The 20770-nt window shown below is 43.0% G+C and overlaps 1 protein-coding gene across 1 annotated transcript in view; it reads right to left on the bottom strand.

Moving 5' to 3' along the window:
* The window catches only part of APOB (apolipoprotein B), a 50390-nt gene that overhangs the window by 14311 nt on the left and 15309 nt on the right, over nt 1-20770 (bottom strand). Inside the window, exons 11-25 of the mRNA XM_056856893.1 lie at nt 19314-19431; nt 19066-19212; nt 17017-17228; nt 15506-15743; nt 13102-13278; nt 11981-12172; nt 10824-10991; nt 9921-10132; nt 8826-9005; nt 7985-8106; nt 7618-7828; nt 6554-6729; nt 5203-5390; nt 3480-3619; nt 1113-1486 (exon numbers count right to left, since the gene is read on the bottom strand). Coding sequence (XP_056712871.1) covers nt 1113-1486; nt 3480-3619; nt 5203-5390; nt 6554-6729; nt 7618-7828; nt 7985-8106; nt 8826-9005; nt 9921-10132; nt 10824-10991; nt 11981-12172; nt 13102-13278; nt 15506-15743; nt 17017-17228; nt 19066-19212; nt 19314-19431 — 2855 coding nt within the window. The remainder of the gene's footprint in view (nt 1-1112; nt 1487-3479; nt 3620-5202; nt 5391-6553; nt 6730-7617; nt 7829-7984; nt 8107-8825; nt 9006-9920; nt 10133-10823; nt 10992-11980; nt 12173-13101; nt 13279-15505; nt 15744-17016; nt 17229-19065; nt 19213-19313; nt 19432-20770) is intronic.

Genomic DNA, 20770 nt, shown 5'->3' with positions numbered 1-20770 from the left:
CTCACATCAGATTGACCTCGAAGAGTCTTAAAGTATAATATGTATTCTTAAGATGACAGGACAAGCAGTGCTGTGCTAAGAACTCTTTCCTGGTAGTAAGTTTTATTGAATAGACTTCGGAAAGATTCTGCATACAACTACTTAGGAGTGTCTTGATAAATAGCATAGAATAGTAACCACTTCTTGAACCAGACTTCTTGAATTCAGTTTACACAGAACTGCTTTGGCTTAAATGGATTGTGGATGAAGTTAGTCTTCAGTATTAACAGCAGGTACTAATTTCAGCTAAATCTGCAACCCTTAATTTGTTCACAGGATCTTCTGGATTGTATGGATTTTAGGTCATACGCCTGGGCCTTTTACACAAAGAGTGTATTCAGACATCACAATCTCCAGCTTGATTGTGTCAAGAATAAGCCTAATTTGTTCTTGGAGAGACAAGATTTATTGGAAAGAAAGAACCTCCAATTTCTTAGAGCACCACAATTCCACACCTCACAGCTAACTAAGGTTAGATCAAAGTCTTCCTAAAACAGGAAGTCTTCAAGCTAAACTCTGAATGCAAGGGAAAGCAGGAGGGACCAAACAAATTGGGGGAGGGGGCTATTTTCATCTCACACAAAACCCCCAGATATTATTTGTGGTGCTGACAAGAGTAACATTAGTATCTTCATTCGTTTTTCTTAGCACCTGTGAAGAGATGGGCTTCTTCTCCCTTGAGGTTTACAGGGTTTGAAAGGGACACTGTGCGGGGGATCCTGAACCCCACCCCAGTGGGCAAGTCCTACAACGGTCAGGTGGTGGCAGCAGTTACCCAAAAAGAGAAACAGGCAATCCCTTCCGAGAGAGGTTGAGAATCCCTGGGAGAGGACAGGAGTGGAATAGGGACAGAGAATCTAAGCAGGCTCGTTCCGCCACAGCACCGATGCAATATTATTACATCTTTCACACTTTCTTTAGAACTAATAAGTGAAAGGCTCCGTATCATGCTTCTAAAGGAAAATACCAATTTGATGAGGAAAACATTTGCTGATGTATTCATGAATATGCTTGCAATTTACTTTTCCATTCGATACACTGTTAAATTCCTGAGTGCTTCTGTATATTCTTACCTTGTATATTATAGGAAAATAGCTCCAAAACAGAGTCCGCTCTTATGTGGTAGTTTGTTCTTAGGCCGTATGTGTCCTTTGTGCTATTAGCCAAGGAGTAGGAAGCCGACCAGTTATAGAAATTGCTGTACACGTTGGATGAGATCTCAAAAGCGCCCAGCAAAGGCACTCGAAGTGTGTAGGATTTGGGGATGGTGAACGGTGGAACACTGTACTCTTGTGGTGGCATGTAGAATGCCAGTGGCTGCATTACCAATCCAGAGGTCCTTAAAATCCTGGGCAACCCCATGTCATGGGATGATTTGCCACCAAATGGCAGTGGGACAGTAATGGTGGTGCTCTCCTTGTTCCAAACGTATTTAAACTGGCCATCGCTGCAATACAAAAAAAATATTACCCTTCATTGAGGAGTCTGTAAAGAAGCAAATCCCACTGAAATCAATAACACTTATTAGTCAAGAGCAGTAGAAAAGAGCCAGAGTCCAGTAGCACCTTAAAGACTAACAACATTTCTGGCAGGGTATGAGCTTTCAAGAGTCACAGCTCACTTCTTCAGATACAGCTAAAATGGGATTCCATCTATCCTCAAGTAGAGACCAGTGAATTAGACACAACATCCCCACCAACACCCCTCTGCATTTCACGCCTGCCTGCTATCATGCCTGCTAACGTCATTTACTTGCTTTGGACATTTACATTGCCATTGTGCATCTCATTCACTCGTCTCTACTTAAGGATAGATGGAATCCCATTCTAGCTGTATCTGAAGAAGTGAGCTGTGGCTCACGGAAGCTCATACCCTGCCAGATATTTTGTTAGGCTTAAAGGTGCTATTGGACTCTGGCTCTTTTCTATTGCTCTTGACTACCCATTTGTGACTTATCAGTCAAGAAACTCAGGATTGGATCCAAATTTTTGGCCAATCAAGCCAGGTTTGTGGAACCAGTTTTTACTTCCTTCCCCAGTGTCCTTTTTGGTTGCTGTCATCAAGTTGCAGCCGACTTGTGGTGACCCCGGTGGGGTTTTCAAGGCAAGAGGGGTTCAAAGGTTGTTTGCCAGTGCCTGCCTCTGTGTAGCAACCCAGGACTTCCGTGGTGGTCTCCCATCCAAATACTAACCAGGGCTGACGCTGCTAAACTTCCGAGAGCTGATACGACTGGGTCAGGGCAGCATCCCACTGCACCCTTCAAAATATGCCTAAATATATATAAATGAAGCAAAAGACTTGCACAAGAATGGCCCCGAGGCTAGCTTTTGGCAATTTGTTCAACAGTAGATCTTCATGCCACATGACACACTAATTCATTAATTAACTGAAACATTCAGATCCTGCCTTTCCCCGTGGCTAGAGGCAGCTTCCCAGACATAATAAATTAACTTAATAAAACCTAATAAAATGCCTGAGGTGTGTGTGTGTTAAGTGCCATCAAGTCGCTTCCGACTCATGGCGACCCGATGTATGAAAGTCCTCCAAAATGTCCTATCTTTGACAGCCTTGCTCAGGTCTTGCAAACTGAGGGCTGTGGCTTCCTTTATTGAGTCAATCCATAACTTGTTGGGTCTTCCTCTTTTCCTGCTATTCTCAACTTTTCCTAGCATGACTGTCTTTTCTAGTAACTCTTGCCTTTCTCATAATGTGACCAAAATATGATAGCCTCAGTTTAGTCATTTTAGCTTCTAGGGTCAGTTCAGGTTTGATTTGATCTATAACCCACTGATTTGTTTTTTTGGCAGTCCATGGTATCCGTAACACTCTCCTCCAACACCACATTTCAAAGGAGTCTACTTTCTTCCTGTCAGCTTTCTTCATAGTCCAGCTTTCACAACCATACATAGTAATAGGGAATATGATGGCATGAATTAACCTAATCTTAGTGGCCAGTGACACATCCTTACACTTCAGAATCTTTTCTAGCTCCTTCATGGCTGCCCTCCCCAGTCTCAATCTCCTCTGATTTCTTGGCTGCAGTCTCCCTTTTGGTTGATGATGGAGCCAAGGAATAGAAAGCCTGAAGTTTACCCTCCATTAAAAGCTCTTGTTCTGGTGGGTTAACCTGACTTTTGGCAGAGGCTTTGGGGGGATGCGGGGGGGAGGGGGCATGCTGTGGGAAGGGAGAGGCAATGGAAATTGCTTCTGTGAATGTGATCTATTTGCAGAAGCCTTGGATCCAGGCCATAGTGAGGATTGCTGTTTAGCTTAAACTGGTGACTTTGGTACTAAATGACGGTGTGTGCCAGTGCGTCCGTTTTAAGAATAACGTGCTGAATTATTTGCGGCCGCAATTTCATTTGGTTTCAAGGCCAGATGAGGCTTTTTATCAGCAATTATTAATACAGCATCAAATGACTTCTCAGCAATTGTTTTACCTGTTCAAGAAAAGTTCTTCAGGAATGGTGATATGGGGCAGACTCTGAAAATTAATGTTCTTAAGTCCGCTTAATTTATCCTGTAGAGTTTGGGCATAAGGGACATCCCTGGATGCTTGCTGCAGCCAGGTGTTGCTTGCCTGTAACATTAGAGAACATGTTAAAGTATCAAAAGCCTATGGTCAGGAGACAACGCCCCCCACCCACCGCCACTGAGATCTTTTCTACATGGGATTTTTTCATCAGTTTTGGCCCACTAGTGCTTCAGTTTATCCCCTGATTTCCTCATGCATTTTTCTGCCTTTAGCTTTCTTTTTTTTGGGGGGGGGGTGGTATTTCCTCTGGTTTCCCCCCGGCTCCTTTGAGACCATTTTTACCCTGATGTTTTTATGGAAGCCAATTTTGGGTTGGCTTTTTTTCCTAGTGCATAAAATATCTATCAGTTTTCTTTGTCCCACTCACTTCCAGCCCACTTTTCAATGATTGAAAATCAATCATCCCCCCCCGCCAACACAAGTGATTTCAGTTAAAAAAAAACCACCCTAAAATATCCATACATTGCTACAGTATTGTAATGATAGTTTAACAGGATCTCTGATTTCCAGCTTTCATTTAAAAAAGTAAATAAGGTTGTTTATGCATGGGAGTTTTACCCAATGTTCGTTGCTCTCTGGACCCACACTTTCCTGTTGGGAATCTATGTACCAGCAGTGTCCAGGCTCAAATCAAGTCCCTGCCCCTTTAAATGCTGCTTTGTAATTGGCTTACTTTGTAGAGCTTACTGTGAGAGAAAATCCTCCCCCAACCCAATTGCTGCATAAAAAAGCATTTTAGGTATAAAAACGCAGCAATCTAAAAGGGGTGAGGAATCCAAACCTCAGTTTTAAAAAGCCTTTCTTCTGCTCAGGAAGAGCTCTGAGGAAGCAGGAAGCATTGGAATCCCAGCCTCTTTACACGCTGCTTTGTAACTGGCTGTGAGAGAAACCAAGATTCTGTGTCCCGTGCTTTGCCTTGTGCATGGGGATTTCAAGCGGGCTGAGCTCAGGGGAGGGAGAAGAATCGGGTTAACAGAGGAATGGGAGGTCCCGGGATTTGTGAGGGCTGGCAGCGAGGTCATCTCTAATGGACGGAAAACTCATGCATAACTTCAAGGAATAACCGAGACAGAAAGGGGGCAAATGTGAGTGAAAGTACCCATGCATAAACACCCTAAGCCTCTAGTTCAGTCCTTTGCAGAGATATAAGGAAAAGGAAGAGAATAGAGACTTACTTTAAAAAGAAAGAAAGAAAGCTGGAAAGTCAGAGAACTTGCTTAAACTATTATTACAATACCACAGAGTTATATCATTATTGTACAGCCTTTTTTTAAAAAGGGAGGGTGCTGTGAAACAACCAATGACAACATCAATGACGACAGCATCCTCCCTTGAAAATCCTCATCATTTAAGCCACGTGCAGAAGAAAACAAACTGACTCCACAACTGTAAAAAATCACAGGAAGGGCAGAGGCACGGAAGAACCCTGCCCGAATCGATTCCAGTGCTTGCGGATCGACTCCCAAGGAAATCAGGAGTAACACAAGTGTGCAGACAAGGTCTGAGTTTACATTCTACTCGGCTAGCTAATTCTTAATAGAGGTACTTCCCAGCAACATCAGCTCCGCATCTGTTATCACATGAACAAGAGGGGCATGAAGGAAACGTTTATCGACCGATCTACTTACTCTTATGAAACCTGAAAGAATATGGCGGAGTGTCATATCTGAATGGTCTACTTTGTGATCCAGTAGTTCATTGACATTCTTCTGCAAAGCCTTTGAATAATCCCCAAAGTCCACAGGTATGTTAGCTGCCATTTTCTTCAGGGCAGCACTGGAGCCTGAATTCCACTGTATATCAACTTTCTCGTCATCTAAAAAATCATGACAAAATGACACCAGGTTATTTTACACAGAGTTTCTTTTGCAGTGCTGAAGAACACATAATAACTACGCACACGCTGGTAACATCACAAGTGAGAGAATGGGAGAGAACCTGAGCCAGCATTAGCATACCCAGAGGTGGGGCAAGTGCCAGAGCCCAGGGCTTCTGCGAAGGGGGGGGGTGTCTACTGCTGACCTCTCCCTCACATCTCCTCTGATGCCTTCACTCATACCCTTCCCTGCCTGCTTGTGAGTGCTTTGTTACCCATGCCTCTGGCTACACATGCTACCCAGTGCTGTTGGGGAAGAATGTGCAAATGGTGCATATCAGTGGGGCTTCTGGTGAGCGTGGCAGTGCCAGTCCCAGCTGCATCCACCATCCAGTACCAGATGAAGAAGAGTTGGTTTTTAGATGCCGACTTTCTCTGCCACTTAAGGAAGAATCAAACCGGCTTACAATCACCTTCCCTTCCCCTCCTCACAACAGACACCCTGTGAGGTAGGTGGGGCTGAGAGAGCTCTTAATAGAACTGTGACTAGCCCACGGTTACCCAGCTGGCTTCATGTGTAGGAGTGGGGAAACCAACCCGGTTCACCAGATTAGCGTCCGCCGCTCATGTGGAGAAGTGGGGAATCAAACCCGGTTCTCCAGATCAGAGTCCACCGCTCCAAACCACTGCTCTTAACCACTATACCACCATCAGAAAAATAGCATGTAGATCGCATGGGCAGCTGTGACCACAGGCAGTGGGAGAGCTTGTAAGTGAGCAGGGGAAGGGTGCAGAGGCAGGTGGGAGCACACAGGTGGGTGGAGAAGAAAGGAGGCCTGCTAGTGGGTATGGAGGAGCCCTGGGCACACTCTACCCAGCCCCCCCCCAAAAAAAAAAAACCCTGGAAAGAACCAATGTGGTTTTTGTTGGAACTACGTTATTGGTACATCCTGTCTGTGCAGTGTATACTTGTTTCACATTGAGTGGTGAATAATGACCTGCCCTAGATTCTACATAAGTAGGTGACATCCAACTGATGACTGTTGAAGGGGCCCGAAAGTGGGATGTGATACACGAAATCCTGAACTTGTACCACACATTGGATAGTCCTCTGCATAGGACTATCACCAGTTGTGGACCTTTATGAAGAGAAATGACTATACCGTATCTAAGCACAATCCTTTCTGAAATGGAGGAACCATAAGCTGTGGCCGAAGAATCAATCTGAAAGGTTATCCCATTCGATGACCGTTGCAGAACTGCTTCTGTTCTAGCTTGAGTCTGCAGGCGAGGAATTGAGATCACAGCTCCCAACATCGACTCTCTGCCATCAATGTATCTGGAAAAGCAAAGACAATCACAACCATGATTACTTGTTCAGTTTTGCTATTTTCTGATGGTTGATAATATATCGTTTTAGCGTTCAAAATAGGTGGGGCATCAGGGACAGGGGTGACCAAAATACGTATTTCCTGACCTCCTGACTGGAAACTATGTGGCAACTGCAGTCTTCACAATAGGATCCCCTATACAATCATCTATGGCTTGGGCTCAGGGCTCTGTTAGACAGTATGTGTGACACCCAGCCAAGTTGCTGATTGCCCAACCTGATTTGTGTCACACGTAACACCAGGGAACTAACACTCTCAAGAACTGTGGGTCTGGATTTAGCTTGTGAACATGGCATGGGGGGGATGGGGTACACTCAGTACACATGTAGCCCCATAGTGGGGCAAGGCCTTTCCCTCACCGATGTTTCAGCTCAGGAAAACAGCAGGAGAGGGAAGGTTGAAGCCCTTCCTTCCCCTGTTCCAAACTCATGAGCCACATCCAGCCTTGCAGTGCTTGGGAACATTAAATTCCCTGATGTTATATGTGACAAGCTGGGTTAGGGGATCCTGAACCTGACTCATGTCACTCATATTGTCTACTTGAACCTTCAGTCTTCTGTTGCTGCCCCGCTTCTGGGCGGAGGGGGAAGAGGGAGGCTGACAGCCTTCTAAAAGAGTAATGTGTAGTTTGACAGTGCACAGAGTCCACAGGCAAGACTTACAGAGATCTCCAGCTGCTGAAGAACCAGATGGATTCCTGTAACTTCCATTTTGGTACAGATCAAGTCTTCAAAATTTGAAAGGGGCAGTGCATGCCATCAATTTTTAATTTGTGTGGGTGGGGCTTTGGCCATCTTTATTTAAGGCTATTTGACTTGTGAAATTTAGAAAATTACCTCATGCGTCCTGTAAGAGTAACTTCAGGAATTTTCTTGTTGTTGATGTCTAAAATAAAAGTGTGTGCTTTCCTTTCCTGGGTGGACTCATCAGTAATTCTGAAGTTGGTACCAACATCAATATTGAAACTGGGAACCTGGAGGTCGCCAGTGAAAATCCTTCTGTCCCGGTTGTATCTGAAGATCAGCGCGGCTTCACAATCTTTTACACCTGAAACAGTCAATGGTAAGCAATGGTTTACAAACAGATTGCTATATAAGACAAGACACAATATTTGAAAATATATTGGCAAATAAAAACCTTGGACTGCCTTTGTTTTCAAATATTACCTTTTAACATGATAACAATCAGTTCAGAGCATCTTACCTTCTGCTTGAACAATGAATTTCAAGGTGTCAAGCACATCCCTTCCTTCGTTCTCTAATTCATAATTAGCACTTGCGGTATATTCTGTTACTTCCCCTGTTGGCTGTATTTCAATTTCATACCTAAAGAGGTCAAATGGAAAAGGCATCTATTATTTTAAGTAGTGAAATGCAGTCAGGGTTGTGAAAAGCCTTTTACTTAACCAGATGGTGGTAGTTGCTGCTGATCAAAATGCCCTAACGGCTAGCTGTCCCAGGGAACCTGGCATGGGACATCTTGAGGCTGGAACAATGTGACCTCACATGCAATAAAAAGAGTTGTTTATTAAAATATTGATACTCTGCCTTTCTTTGTGGTTCTATTGGGCTTACGATAATAGCTAAATATTTCCAGTAGAAAAACAGAATAACAAAACCCACATCTCTCCCTCCCTCCTCCCCTTAAAACATGCCTGCCATTAAAACCCCCTCAAAAGCCCTGGCAAACAAGCATGAAATGTAGCATGTCCTGAAGATCTCCAAGGATAAGGTTCCCTTCACCTCCTCAGGAGTCCATCCCACAGAGCAGAAGCTATGATGGAAAAGGCCCAGGCTCTGGCCAATGCAATATGGGCCATCCTAAGTGGTGGAATGGCCAGCAGATGGCTGCCTGAAGACCATCATTGGCAAATAAGTACGTATGGAAGGAAATGGTCCATCAACGTTAAATAAGCGAGTGTATTCAAATTTGTATGATTTAGACAGTTGCAGAATTCCTGTTGTTGCAAAATTTGGGCTACTTGAAGAAGCGGGGACGCATAACAGAAAGCCAGGACTCCATATGAGCCCAAGATCTCCCTTACCTGGAGTCACCAGTGAGAGGATAGTAAGGTGTTGCTTCTGAGGTACTGGCCGAGTAGTCTATTCTGGTACACAGGTCAAGGCCAGCAAAGAATGGCCTGCAGGATCTATGGGACTGTCTGTTCTCAGTCAAAGGGGGAATCACTTCAGTTCGGGTTGGGGTGACCAAATGCAAGACATTGCTGCAAAAGAAATCAGAGTAAATTACCTTTCCGTGTCTAATCACAATTCAAATTAGATAAAGCACGAGTTCATTCCCTCTCCGTAATAAGCGAAGATAAGTACATCATAACCTTGACTGAAACAGAAATTGCATCTGTTAAGTAAAGGGGAATTGCTTTCTTTCTTTCTTTCTTTTGTAAAGAAAAGTTTCAGAGTTTTCATCCTAGGATCACATGGTGTTCCTCTTCCATGTTAACACCCTTGGCTTCCATGTCATGATCATTAATGGAAAGAGAAGCCATTGTAGTATCCAAATTGCCCTAATCACTTGGCTATACCACTCAAGGAATTCTGATGACCAACAATATCCATCACAAAGCGGAGAACCCAAATTTAAGGATGGTGCAAATTTCTCCTAGGCAATATCCTTAGGAGAAAAAAAGAAGAAGAATGTGTGAACCAGCAGATCATGGTCACAGCAAGCCAGCAGCAAGGTGTGTGAGAATAGTTTCTGGTGTTGCCAAGGTTGTAAAAGCGGCTGCTTTGGTATCATCTATCTCCCACTATTACAACTGATCTCCAGGAGAAAACGGCTGCTTTGGAAGGTGGACTCAGTGGCATTATGTCCCATTGATGCCCCTCCTCTCCCGAAACCCTGCCTTCCTCAGGCTGCACCCCAAAATCTCCAGGAATCTCCCAAGCTGGAGCTGGCAACCCTACCTCCAGCCCTAATCCATCCTTTACACCACACCAGATCTTCTGTGGAGGGTGGGATACACATGGCTAAGGATACTTCAGAGCTGCCTGTGTGCTGAAAAACCATACCAGTCTTTCAAAAAACAAAAATGCAGCACTCCACCCCCCTTTTTACAATTCAGGAACACAAAAGGAGAGAGGCCCACAGAATCCACAGAATATATATACTGAAACATTACCTGATGCTGAAGAGCTTTGTGGGAGCCTTTGGAGCAGGAATGCTTAACTTCAGCTGCCCGGCTTTCACGACAAGATTGGCTTCAATGCCAGACTCATGGTACAGATTGGTATTCATTTGCACACCATTTCTAGCAAACTCCGGCATGTTCACACCTACATGAGTTATAAACTCAACTGCCACTGATGGTTTAGCAGTCAGTCCTACTTGCATCTGCAGGAGAGACACAAATCACGTGCTCATTTCTCCACAATATCAGAACAGTTCCATTATATTTACTGGAGATGTATACACAGGCAATGCGTTTTCCAAACTGGTTTGTTAGTCATAGAATCATAGAGTTGGAAGGGACCACCAGAGTCATCTAGTCCAACCCCCTGCACAATGCAGGAATTTTACAACTACCTCCCCCACACACCCCCAGTGGCCCCTACTCCATGCCCAGAAGATGGCCAAGATGCCCTCCCTGTCATCATCTGCCTAAGGTGATAGAGTGAGCATTGCTGGCAGACGGCCATCTAGCCTCTGCTTAAAAACCTCCAGGGAAGGAACACTTACCACCTCCTGAGAAAGCCTGTTCCACTGAGGAACTGCTCTAACTGTTAGAAAATTCTTCCTATTGTCTAGATGGAAACTCTTTTGATTTAATTTTAATCCGTTGGTTCTGGTCCGACCTTCTGGGGCAACAGAAGAAAACAACTCGGCACCATCCTCTATATGTAGAAGGTTCTACAGTGTCACCGGTGCACATACTGACCAATATTTGAGGCTGCGGTGCAGAATACCTTGGCCCCCATATATCTGTATTGGTGTATCTGCCGGGTCCACCTCAGCAAATTCTACTGTAATGTCCCATCTTGTGTCCTTGGACTGACTCAGCAGTAGGAAGGCAGCTAAGACTCACACTCTTTTGAGTAATTTTCATTCCGACTTTTGCTCCCGGGGTGGCTACTCCAGACAAAGCGACTTGTAGTTGTAACCCTGCGCCCGTTGGCAGCTCAAATTCGTTGTCCATGAAGATGTAGTGTACAAATAAATCTCTCTCGTTCCCTGGTGAGATGGCGTGGGCAATCTGTGAGCAAACCAAAGCAGGGAATTACGTTGGTGTTACATTGGGATCCCACACTTCCTCCGAGCACCTCAGAGCAAAGCTTTTAGCCTCTCAGAGGCCTGCAGTTTTTGCACAAGTATGATAGTGGCTGAAATCTTTAAAATAAATGGAAATGAACTGAAGATACTTGCAAATGTCTGATGTAACTATGGAGTCCAGTTTTCCCATTAAGATAATACAGATTCACAAAACACTCACAGTAACTGAGCACTTATTTCCTGCCTGGCTTGTATGTATTCGATTGCAGGATACAAGCTTTGCATGCAGAGCTCAATCAGAAAAACACCCAAACCTCCAAAATTTCAAGACATTAAACATTAATCCTAGAACTTTAAGATAAAAGTACATGTTTTACGACCTCCTCCATCATCCTCATTAGCTCTGATCCTCTTAAACGCTAATTTATATTTATAAGCTAGGCATCCATTTGTTTTTTTAAATGTCAGCAGTTGCAGTTATGGCTCAAACAAGATGTGATCCAGGGGAGTTAAAAGGTTAAAAAGGGGTCAATAGGGGGATCTGGAATAGGGTCATAACAATGCAGGTTTTTACCCATCCCTGTGCAATTTTTCTACTCTGAATGGACCATCTCTTCCCTGACCCTGCTATTTTCCCCATGGAGGAAAGCATACAGGTGCCTTACCAATGCCTGCATTTTTTTTTCTTGTTGGACAAATAATGACTCTGGGGGGAAATCTGTATCGGAGAAAGGGTGTGGGTTGAAAAGGTTAAACCCTTTCTCCTCCAGCACCATGGATCTTATGTGAATCTTTCCCCTCCTCTTATTGGAGCTGCTCTTAGCCTTTAGGAAAACTTGGGAGATCCTAATCACAAACCTTCTAGATAACACCTAGCGCGGCCCAAAGTGCAAATGTCAGAGGGACCCACCCGATCAAGGAGACAGATTTATGTGGGACAAAATATGGCACAAAGGATGTTCATAAACCAACCTTTTCTGGGATGCTCTCCAAAGTTTTAAAGCTCCTCAAGATCAGATTTCCCAAGAGCTTAACGTCGCTCAATTTCAGGTAGCCGACCTCTTCGCCAAGGATTCTGAGGAAGGCCGTAGCTTCTGGTGTTTCTCTGGTAGCCAGATCTTCAATTAGTTTTTTAAAATTAAGCATAATTCCTTTCATGATATCCTGGGAATGTGTGAGAAATGCAAGAAAAGAACAATATATCATTGTAATGAATGTCTGAGTGCACAGAGTACTGTCCTCTGGCAAACCTGTGCACAGAATCTTTGACCTTGCCTCAAGAAAGCATCTCTGCTAACTGTGGTCCTCAACAGAGTAAAATCACTTATGCCAACATGGATCAAGAATCACATTTGCTAAGCTTCTCATGTGTAATGTACCTGCCTTTGTGTTCTGGTCACCAAAGTGACCAGGGGTTCTGCAGTTTCAGTGTCTTCTTAGGGGAGGGGCTGTGGCTCAGCGGCACAGCATCTGCTTGGCATGCAGAAGGTCCCAGGTTCAATCCCTGGCATCTCCAGTTAAAGGGACTAGGCAAGTAAGTGATGTGAAAGACGCCTGCCTGAGACCCTGGAGAGCCGCTGCCCAGGTAGACAATACTGATTTTGATGGACCAAGGGTTTGATTCAATCTAAGGCAGCTTCATGTGTTCATGTGCTGCATCAGGTACTTCTCAGGAATGGTTCCTTTGACACAGGCTGTGGGAGTCCGAAGCAAGATGGCATGTCCCTAGAAATCTTGTTAGGTGGGTGCTTAGACTGGTATCCAGCCCTTGATGTTTGCCTCCTTACATCTCCCAATTCAGAAGGTAATTGTAGATGTTACCTGATTCCCCATTTTCTTTGCAGCCCCTCCCCATGGTACATTTTGTTTATGAGGGTCCCCCAACCTTCAGAGAGGAGTGTTGGGACAAATGGCAGGCTTCCTTGGGAAATATCCACTCTGCCAGCACCTTCCACGAAGTCTTCTGCTAGGTCAAACCCTGGCAGCGTGTATTAATATGCATAAGAAACCAGCCTGAAAGTTCTACATTGGCTCTCTAATCTCTGAACCAAAAAGTCCGCAGGAAATAAACAAGCCACAGGCTGACAGTGTACCTGATCCTGTTTTTCATCTTTGGAGTATCCAAAATACTCAGAGAGTGTTTTGGAAACATCGTCTGACACCTTGCCGTCGACCCAGTATAAAGCTTTGCTGGCACTGTCGGGGAAAAACCCTTTTGGTCCAAACATGGCTTCCAGCGTTGGCTCAAAGCTTTTTCCTTCCAAGCCAATCTGAGGAAATAATAAACAAACAAATAAACGCACAAGTCAGGTAGTTTCTCGTAGGAATCCCAGTTTAACAAACCAAAGGATATTCGAGTTGTGTTTCTCCATATGTTAACAGTTGCTAGAACAAATTTTTGTGAGAAACTGGAAAAGCAACTCCCTGACTTAAATAATTGGCTCAACAAGGTTAAAGAAACCTATGCTTTAATTAAGCTGACGTACTATAATAACGATAAAAGTACCGAAGAACTTTATGCTCACTGGAATTCAACAATTTTAAGGATGGAGAAAGCATTCTAATGAGTAAATTGTAGAGAGGGAGTGATATAATAATAATGCGGATTTTAGTTAAATAGACAAATAAGAGTATTATTTGATTAAGTGCTGTGGGTATTTTAGTTATATTAGCGCTGTTTTAGTTTTTTTTTAAATAATGTGTATCACTAGTATTTGATTTTTTTCAAAGTAATGATATATCTAGGGTTTTCCCCTTTTTCTTTTATTGTAAGAATAAATGTTTCTAATAATTTTTCTTAAAAAAGGAATCCCAGGTTAATAGAACTATACAAAGCAGCAAATGCAGGGACTGATAGCTAAGTGGGCTTGAGTGAGTGAGGAAGGGACTTGTCCTAGTTTGAGTGACAGTATTCCAAAATCGCAGGTGCATCGATGTCTATTTACTGCTTTAAACAAATGGAGTTTAAACAATAAGGACATCCGAACTACTGGAAAGCTTGCCTAGCAAAGTGGAATCTTCAAAGAAAAACATTTCTAAAGGATGTTCTCCAGCTCACTGTCTACATTCTAAGTCAGGGCAGTCAGTCCAAATTTATGTTGATACAAAATCAGCCCCAGAAGATTAACAAATAATTATATTAAAAAAAACAGACTCTACAATGTGGCAAATATAAGACAGTATAAAGCTCCGGCCGTGTCAACCATACTGGGAAGATCTGAACAATTTTATGCCTTCTTTCTTCTTGCTGATTCTTCCCAGGATATAACTCATAAAATTGCTAAATTCTGCCAGCGGGCATGCAGGATACAAAAGTGTCTGACTACATTCTAGGGGAAATTTAGAATAACTGAAGGACTTTGCCCCAAAAAATGTCTGTTCAACATAGGAGTAAGGTTGCCAAGTCCCTCTTTGCCACCGGCAGGAGGTTCTTAGGGTGGAGCCTGTGCAGGATGGGGTTTAGGGAGGGGAGGGACTTCATTGCCATAGAGTCTAATTGCCAAAGCGGCCATTTTCTCCAGGTGAACTGATCTCTATTGGCTGGAGATCAGTTGTAATAGCAGGAGATCCAGCTAGTACCTAGAGGTTGGCAACCCTACATAGAAGCCATTCCCGTCCTTATGAATTACATTTGACATCATTGTTTTCTTTGGCACAAGTGTATCAGAGGATCTGCTGCACTTTGTCACCCACTAGACCAACGATCCTTGAACTCTTTGACCTGGGATCGGCTTCTAAGCTTACTCAGTTTTTGAGATCTGCCGCTGAAGTGCCACAAGCCAGAGCTGAAGCTCAGTTTGCATCTGATGCCACCGGCAATTGGAACCCATGTTGTAAGCTGCTTGTAAGCTACCCGCTACAATGTTGTATGTAATCTGTATGCTACTGTGATATATGTTATTACTAAGTGAGTGCATGGGAGAATTCAGAAGTGAAGAAGTCTGAGGATGGAACGGATTACTTCTAGAAGACCGTCTTGGCTGTGTTGTTCGTTTTGCAAAACTGCTTTGTGACCATTCTTCAGACGTTATCTATGTTTGCATTCTATATATAACTCTGATGGACTTCTTTACATGTGCGGCCAAACATTATACATATATGACATTCTGTTTTTTGGCTACCTATGTTTGTGTTTTGATTAAGGTTCCTTTAACACCACTTTAACATAGTGGAGCTTTATTTTGAGTGGACACCTCCCTGGCAGAATGGCCTGCCTGATGAAGTCCCCCACTGTTCTGTAGAAAGTTCAGAACAGAACTGTTCTGGAGGGCCTTTGAATACAGGGAATGTTGCTGTAGTTTTAACGTTGCGGACATTTTCTATGTAGTTTTTATTACATTTACTATATTATAGGTTTGTAATTTTTGTAATCTGCCTCGACTCTCTGTGAGAAAGACAGCCTATATATGAAGTAAGTATGCAAATAAATAAATGTCGTCAACACATATAAATGCGCCCAATATGAACAGTTAAAAAAAGTGAGCAGGAAGCTATTACCTCAAAAATATCCACAGGACTAAGTCCATACAATTGCAGTGTGGTTTTCAGCATGGATTCCTTGGGGACATAGCTACTTGAATCAAACAGCAGATTCCCTTCTACTTTTGCTGAAAGTGGATCTAACCCTGGCATCGAAAGTGTTTTGGAAACCAGGTAGTTTTGTGAAAATCTTCTGAAGTCCTTGGCTGCTGGAACTTGGGCTCCTTTGAGAGCATGCTGCACTTTCTCTTTTAGCCTCGTGATTTAAAAAAAAGGAGATTAGTTAACAGTTATTAACAGAAATCCTGGGCATTATTTAGATACACTTCAACTGTGGTACCCCTTTACTTAGTGTATAGTGGCCTAATTTGCTGAAAGCCAATGAGACTATTGGGGAATACAGGGCATACCTCATTGTAATGCGCTTCACAGATATTGCGTTTTTTAACAAATTGAAGGTTTGTGATAACCCTGTGTCGAACAAATCTATCACTGACATTTTCCCATCAGATGTGCTCACTTCGTGTCTCTGTGTCACATTTTTAGCAATAAAAAGTTTAATTAAGGTATGTACTTTTTTTTAGACATAATGCTATTGCACTTAATAGACTACAGTATAGTGTAAACATAACTTTTATATGCACTGGGAAACCAATTTTTTTGGGGGGACACTCGCTTTGTTGCGGTGGTCTGGAACCGAAACCGCAATTTCTCTGAGGTACGCCTGTACCGAGATGCATTAAGATTTCCTCTGTGTTCCTGCAGCTGCAGCTGTAGCTCATCTAGCACCAAATAATAACATTATGAAACACTTTTCAAACTCTGTCCTGTTTGGTGCTAGAAACTGTGTACGAAAAACATACAAGCATAAAAAATCCTGTGTTTTTTCAGGAAGTGCACCCCTGGGAATCCTAGGGCACTTTCAGACATGCTGAATAATGCACTTTCAATCCACTTTCAATACACTTTGAAGCCGGATTTTACTGTGTGAAATGGCAAAACCCACTTGCAAATGATCATTAAAGTGCATTGCAAGTGGATTGAAAGTGCATTATTCGGCATGTGTGACAGTGCCCCTAGCCTAGGCCAACAGTAGATAACCAGCCTCCTACTGACTGGATGGAGAACCTACCCTAATTTGGAGTTCCCTCTCTTCTTTGCTTCTGATATCTAACATAAATTAAATACAAGGATACCTCAGATATTATAGATATTGTGTAGAGGCCTCTATGGCAATTGGTGCAAGGAGAGGCATCTGCCAGATATGCTCTTAATATGTTTTGTCCACTAACCTACTTATGATATCATGACTGATGTGTGTGTTTGGGTGGGTATAATCCCTGTCCACATATAGCTTGATCAAAGTTTGTCTGACCCTCAGATTAATATCCTGGTTATTACAGGACTAGACGGATATATAATGGACTCTTGCTTTGTTCAGGTATCCATTATTCAGTGGTCAAGATTTCAACTGAAACTATTTCATGAAGATATATCTGCATTACAGAATCCAATAAGTTTTCACTCACGATTGAACACCAGGTTCTTCAGAATCCAAGATGTTGGCAATGTGTGATGCTACAAAGCTTTTTACTTGTTCACTCCTGTCTTTCATAAGAGCTCTAACAACCTTGGAAATATCTGGTTGGGAAGGGTTTCTCATCAGCATGAGATAAGCTGTCAGACGTTTATCAGCTGGATAGGAAGTCTCCTGGAAAACTCCAACAAGTGTCCCTTGGTCCTGTAATAGTAAGAAGACTGGAATATTACAGTATAGAAATATCATCTATTAGGGGCTTCATTTCTATGTTATGGAACATTTTCAGCTCAGCTTTTCATTCTTGAAGTCCTAAATTTAGTTTCATAACAAAATATACTTTTTGACAGATTGGGAGAGCACCTTTTTATGGAATAGGGTTGTAATCTACTGCAATGATTAGTGTAGGTATCATCTTATTTTTACTGCACTATCATCTACCTTTGTAATCCACTTTTTGCATTGTTTATAGTATATCTGTCTTTAGGTAATTTGTTGTTTGCATTGCTTTCTAATTCTGTAATCCTAGCCCTATTACATTGCTCATTTTTTTTAGGCTTTCTGATTGCGTTGTTCTGTATTTTGCAATCCACCTTGCGTCTCAGTGAGTAAAGTGGGCTATAAATATAGTAAATGAATAAATTTGAGCCAAATACTTCTTGTAAATTAGAAACAAATTGCCAGGAATTGTGGCCTATCTATTTTTCACAGAAACAGAGAACTCCCAAGTATAATCACACCCTTCTAAACCCATTGGCTTCAATGGATATTAAAGGGTGCAATTCTGTTTAAAAGGGATGGCCCAGGCTAGCCTGATCTCATCAGATCAGGCCCTGGTAAGTACTTGGATGGGAGACCACCAAGGAAGTCCAGGGTTGCTAAGCAGAAGGCAATGGCAAACCACCTCTGTTCATCTCTTGCCTTGAAAACCCTATGGGATGCCATATATCAGCTGTGACTTGACAGCACTTTACACACACAATTCTGTTTAGGATTACATTGCCAAAGCTCACCCTTTGTCCCAGGAGCTTATGGTAGATCATATGCCTTTCCGCTTTGCATTTTGTCCTCACAACAAAACTGAGTTAGTTTAGGCTGAAAGAAAATGACTATTCCAAAGTCAACCCAAAGCACTTCATGACTAAATGGTGATTTGAACTTAGATGCCTTCTTCCTTTTTCTGACACTTAAGACGTGACTCCACACTGGCTCTTGTGGGCATTTTATACAGGGAGGGGTGCCTGCCAGATGCGCCCTCCATAAATTGGTGATAGATTCACTTCCTACTCTTACTAACCACATCTAAAAATCTGAGATGACTGACACCAGTTTAAACAAGGAATGTACAGTTACTGAGACTTAAAAATAAAAGGGATAAAGTCTGAAGAACAATTGGTGAAAGAAATTATTTACATATTTTAATTTACTATATTTATAGCCTGCCTTTTTTTTTTGCTTAAACTCGGGGCAGACCATGCACTGGAAAACAATGCCATCAAATAGCATGAGATATCCGATAAACAATGTAATAGGATTAGGATTTTTAAAAATTAGAAAGAATGCCAAAAAAAAAAGTCAGATGTGATATCATAAACAATGCCAAAAAAGGGGAATGACAATGGTAGAAAACGATGCAATAAGAGCAAGATAATAGTACAATAAACAGTGGAATAGATTACGATCCTGTTCCTTTCATGAGACAGGCTCCCAGCCATGAGCTGGAGCAGCCATTTGTGCCTGAGTGTATGTGAAGAGGACAACAAGGATGACTTCGGGCAACTGGGCCCAGCGCTGGCTGTCAGCCAGCCAACTCTCAAGCAGCTCCACCCCTGCGGCCTGCCCAAGGGGTCAACCCATCATGGAATGGGCGGGGTAGGCAGACCTGTGGGCTCTTGGCCTGTCTCTGGTACCCAGCTCAGATCGAAAGGAGTAGGCTGAAGAGGTGCTTGGCTTTCAGCAACGCCCTCCTGGCCCATTCCGTTATTTTACAGCCCTGTTCCCTTTAAAAAGCATTTTAAAAGCCACGGGGCATTCTGTTTACCTCATCAGTAATGGTCATTTTCCTGAGCGCCTGGATAGCTGCTTTCTGGACTGCGGACGACGCGTCGTTATTCGTCATACATGATTTTAGAGAGCGTTTCACCTCAGGATTGGCAGCTTCGATCACTTGTCCCATATTGCCAATGGCCTGGGAATCACATAAGATAGTTAAAAATCTGCTTTTGCCCAGTCAGTTAATATTAACATCTAACCAGGAGAGAAGGTACCAATAATAATAATAAAAAATACCCTTAGAGTCAGGTAGGTGAGTTCATCATTCCCTTGGCATCTGTTGCCAATCAGCGATGTCATGAAACTTGCAACATCATTTATTTCCTCGGTTATAATCCTGTTATTGTCATAGAATCTGGAAGATAGGAGAGGACTGAATCAAGGATCCTCAAAAACTGCAAAGATCACTGCATGGAACAAGCAACCAGCAGCCCGAAGGGCAATATCCAGTCTGCAAAGCCATTTTATTTGGCTCCTGATAAAACTCTCAAAAGCTAATCAAGTTGCTGGCACCAGTTGCTCACAGATTCACTCATAAGGGGGAACTGGCTTTTAAAAAACCTGTGTTTTATCAAGTTTCTATACTTTCAGAGGGTAGCTGTGTTGGTCTGCAGTTAGAACAGCTCGATTTGAGTCCAGTAGAATCTTAGAGACCAACAAGATCTTCAGGGTATAAGCTTTCGAGAGTCAAAGCTCTCTTTGTCAGACACAAGGGATGAAGAGAGCTTTGACTCTCGAAAGCTTATTTCTATACTTTATAACTCTTTTTTGGGGTTTTGTGTCATGACATGATCATGATCAAGTACTTAAAGGACTGTCATATAGAGGATGGTGCCAAGTTGTTTTCTGTTGCCCCAGAAATGAAATCAAAAGAGTTTCCGTCTAGACATTAGGAAGAATTTTCTAACAGTTAGAGTGGTTCTTCAGTGGAACAGGCTTCCTTGGGAGGTGGTGGGCTCTCCCTCTTTGGGGATTTTTAAGAAGAGGTTGGATGGCCATCTGTCAGCAATGCTGATTCTAGGATCTTAGGCAGATGATGAGAGGGGGGGCATCTGGGCCATTTTCTGGGCATGGAGTAGGGGTCACTGGGGTGTGGGGGGAGGTAGTTGTGAATGTCCTGCATTGTGCAGGGGGTTGGACTAGATGACCCTGGTGGTCCCTTCCAGCTCCATGATTCTATGATCCTATGCTCCAGTATATGTGTGCCATAACTGTAAAACCTTTATTGCTATGTGGTTCTAATTGTATTGTTAAGCCTGACCACACATGATTGAACTGACAGGCCAATATTTCAGGCTCCCAAGCCATTTTCAGGAGAATCTGTATGGCTAGACAATAAAGTTGGTGAATCCTGACCTGGGGTGTTTGCTGCAATCATTAACAAAGTCGACTCCATCCATGCTAAGAGGAAATAAATTATAATACCTTCCTACTACCTTTGGCTTGGACCCTGCCTAAAATGTCTGCTGATGGGAGGGTTCCTTTCCGCAGAACATGACTTCCCTGCTTCCCTTTCCCAGCACAAATGCCCCCCACCCCCCAATGCTGTTTCTGGAGCAATAGGGACTGCCAGGAACAGCTTGAGGGGGAATTAGAGATTTGCAGGGGGGAGGAGAATTTGGCGAAAATCACCCCCTCTTCCACCTACAGCATTTTTAGGAGAGTTCCAAGCCAGTATAACATTTTCTGTATCT

The sequence above is a fragment of the Euleptes europaea genome, chromosome 10 (genome assembly GCF_029931775.1).
Source record: "Euleptes europaea isolate rEulEur1 chromosome 10, rEulEur1.hap1, whole genome shotgun sequence".
In the NCBI taxonomy this organism is placed as follows: domain Eukaryota; kingdom Metazoa; phylum Chordata; class Lepidosauria; order Squamata; family Sphaerodactylidae; genus Euleptes; species Euleptes europaea.
This window is presented reverse-complemented; position numbering and strand designations above follow the sequence as displayed.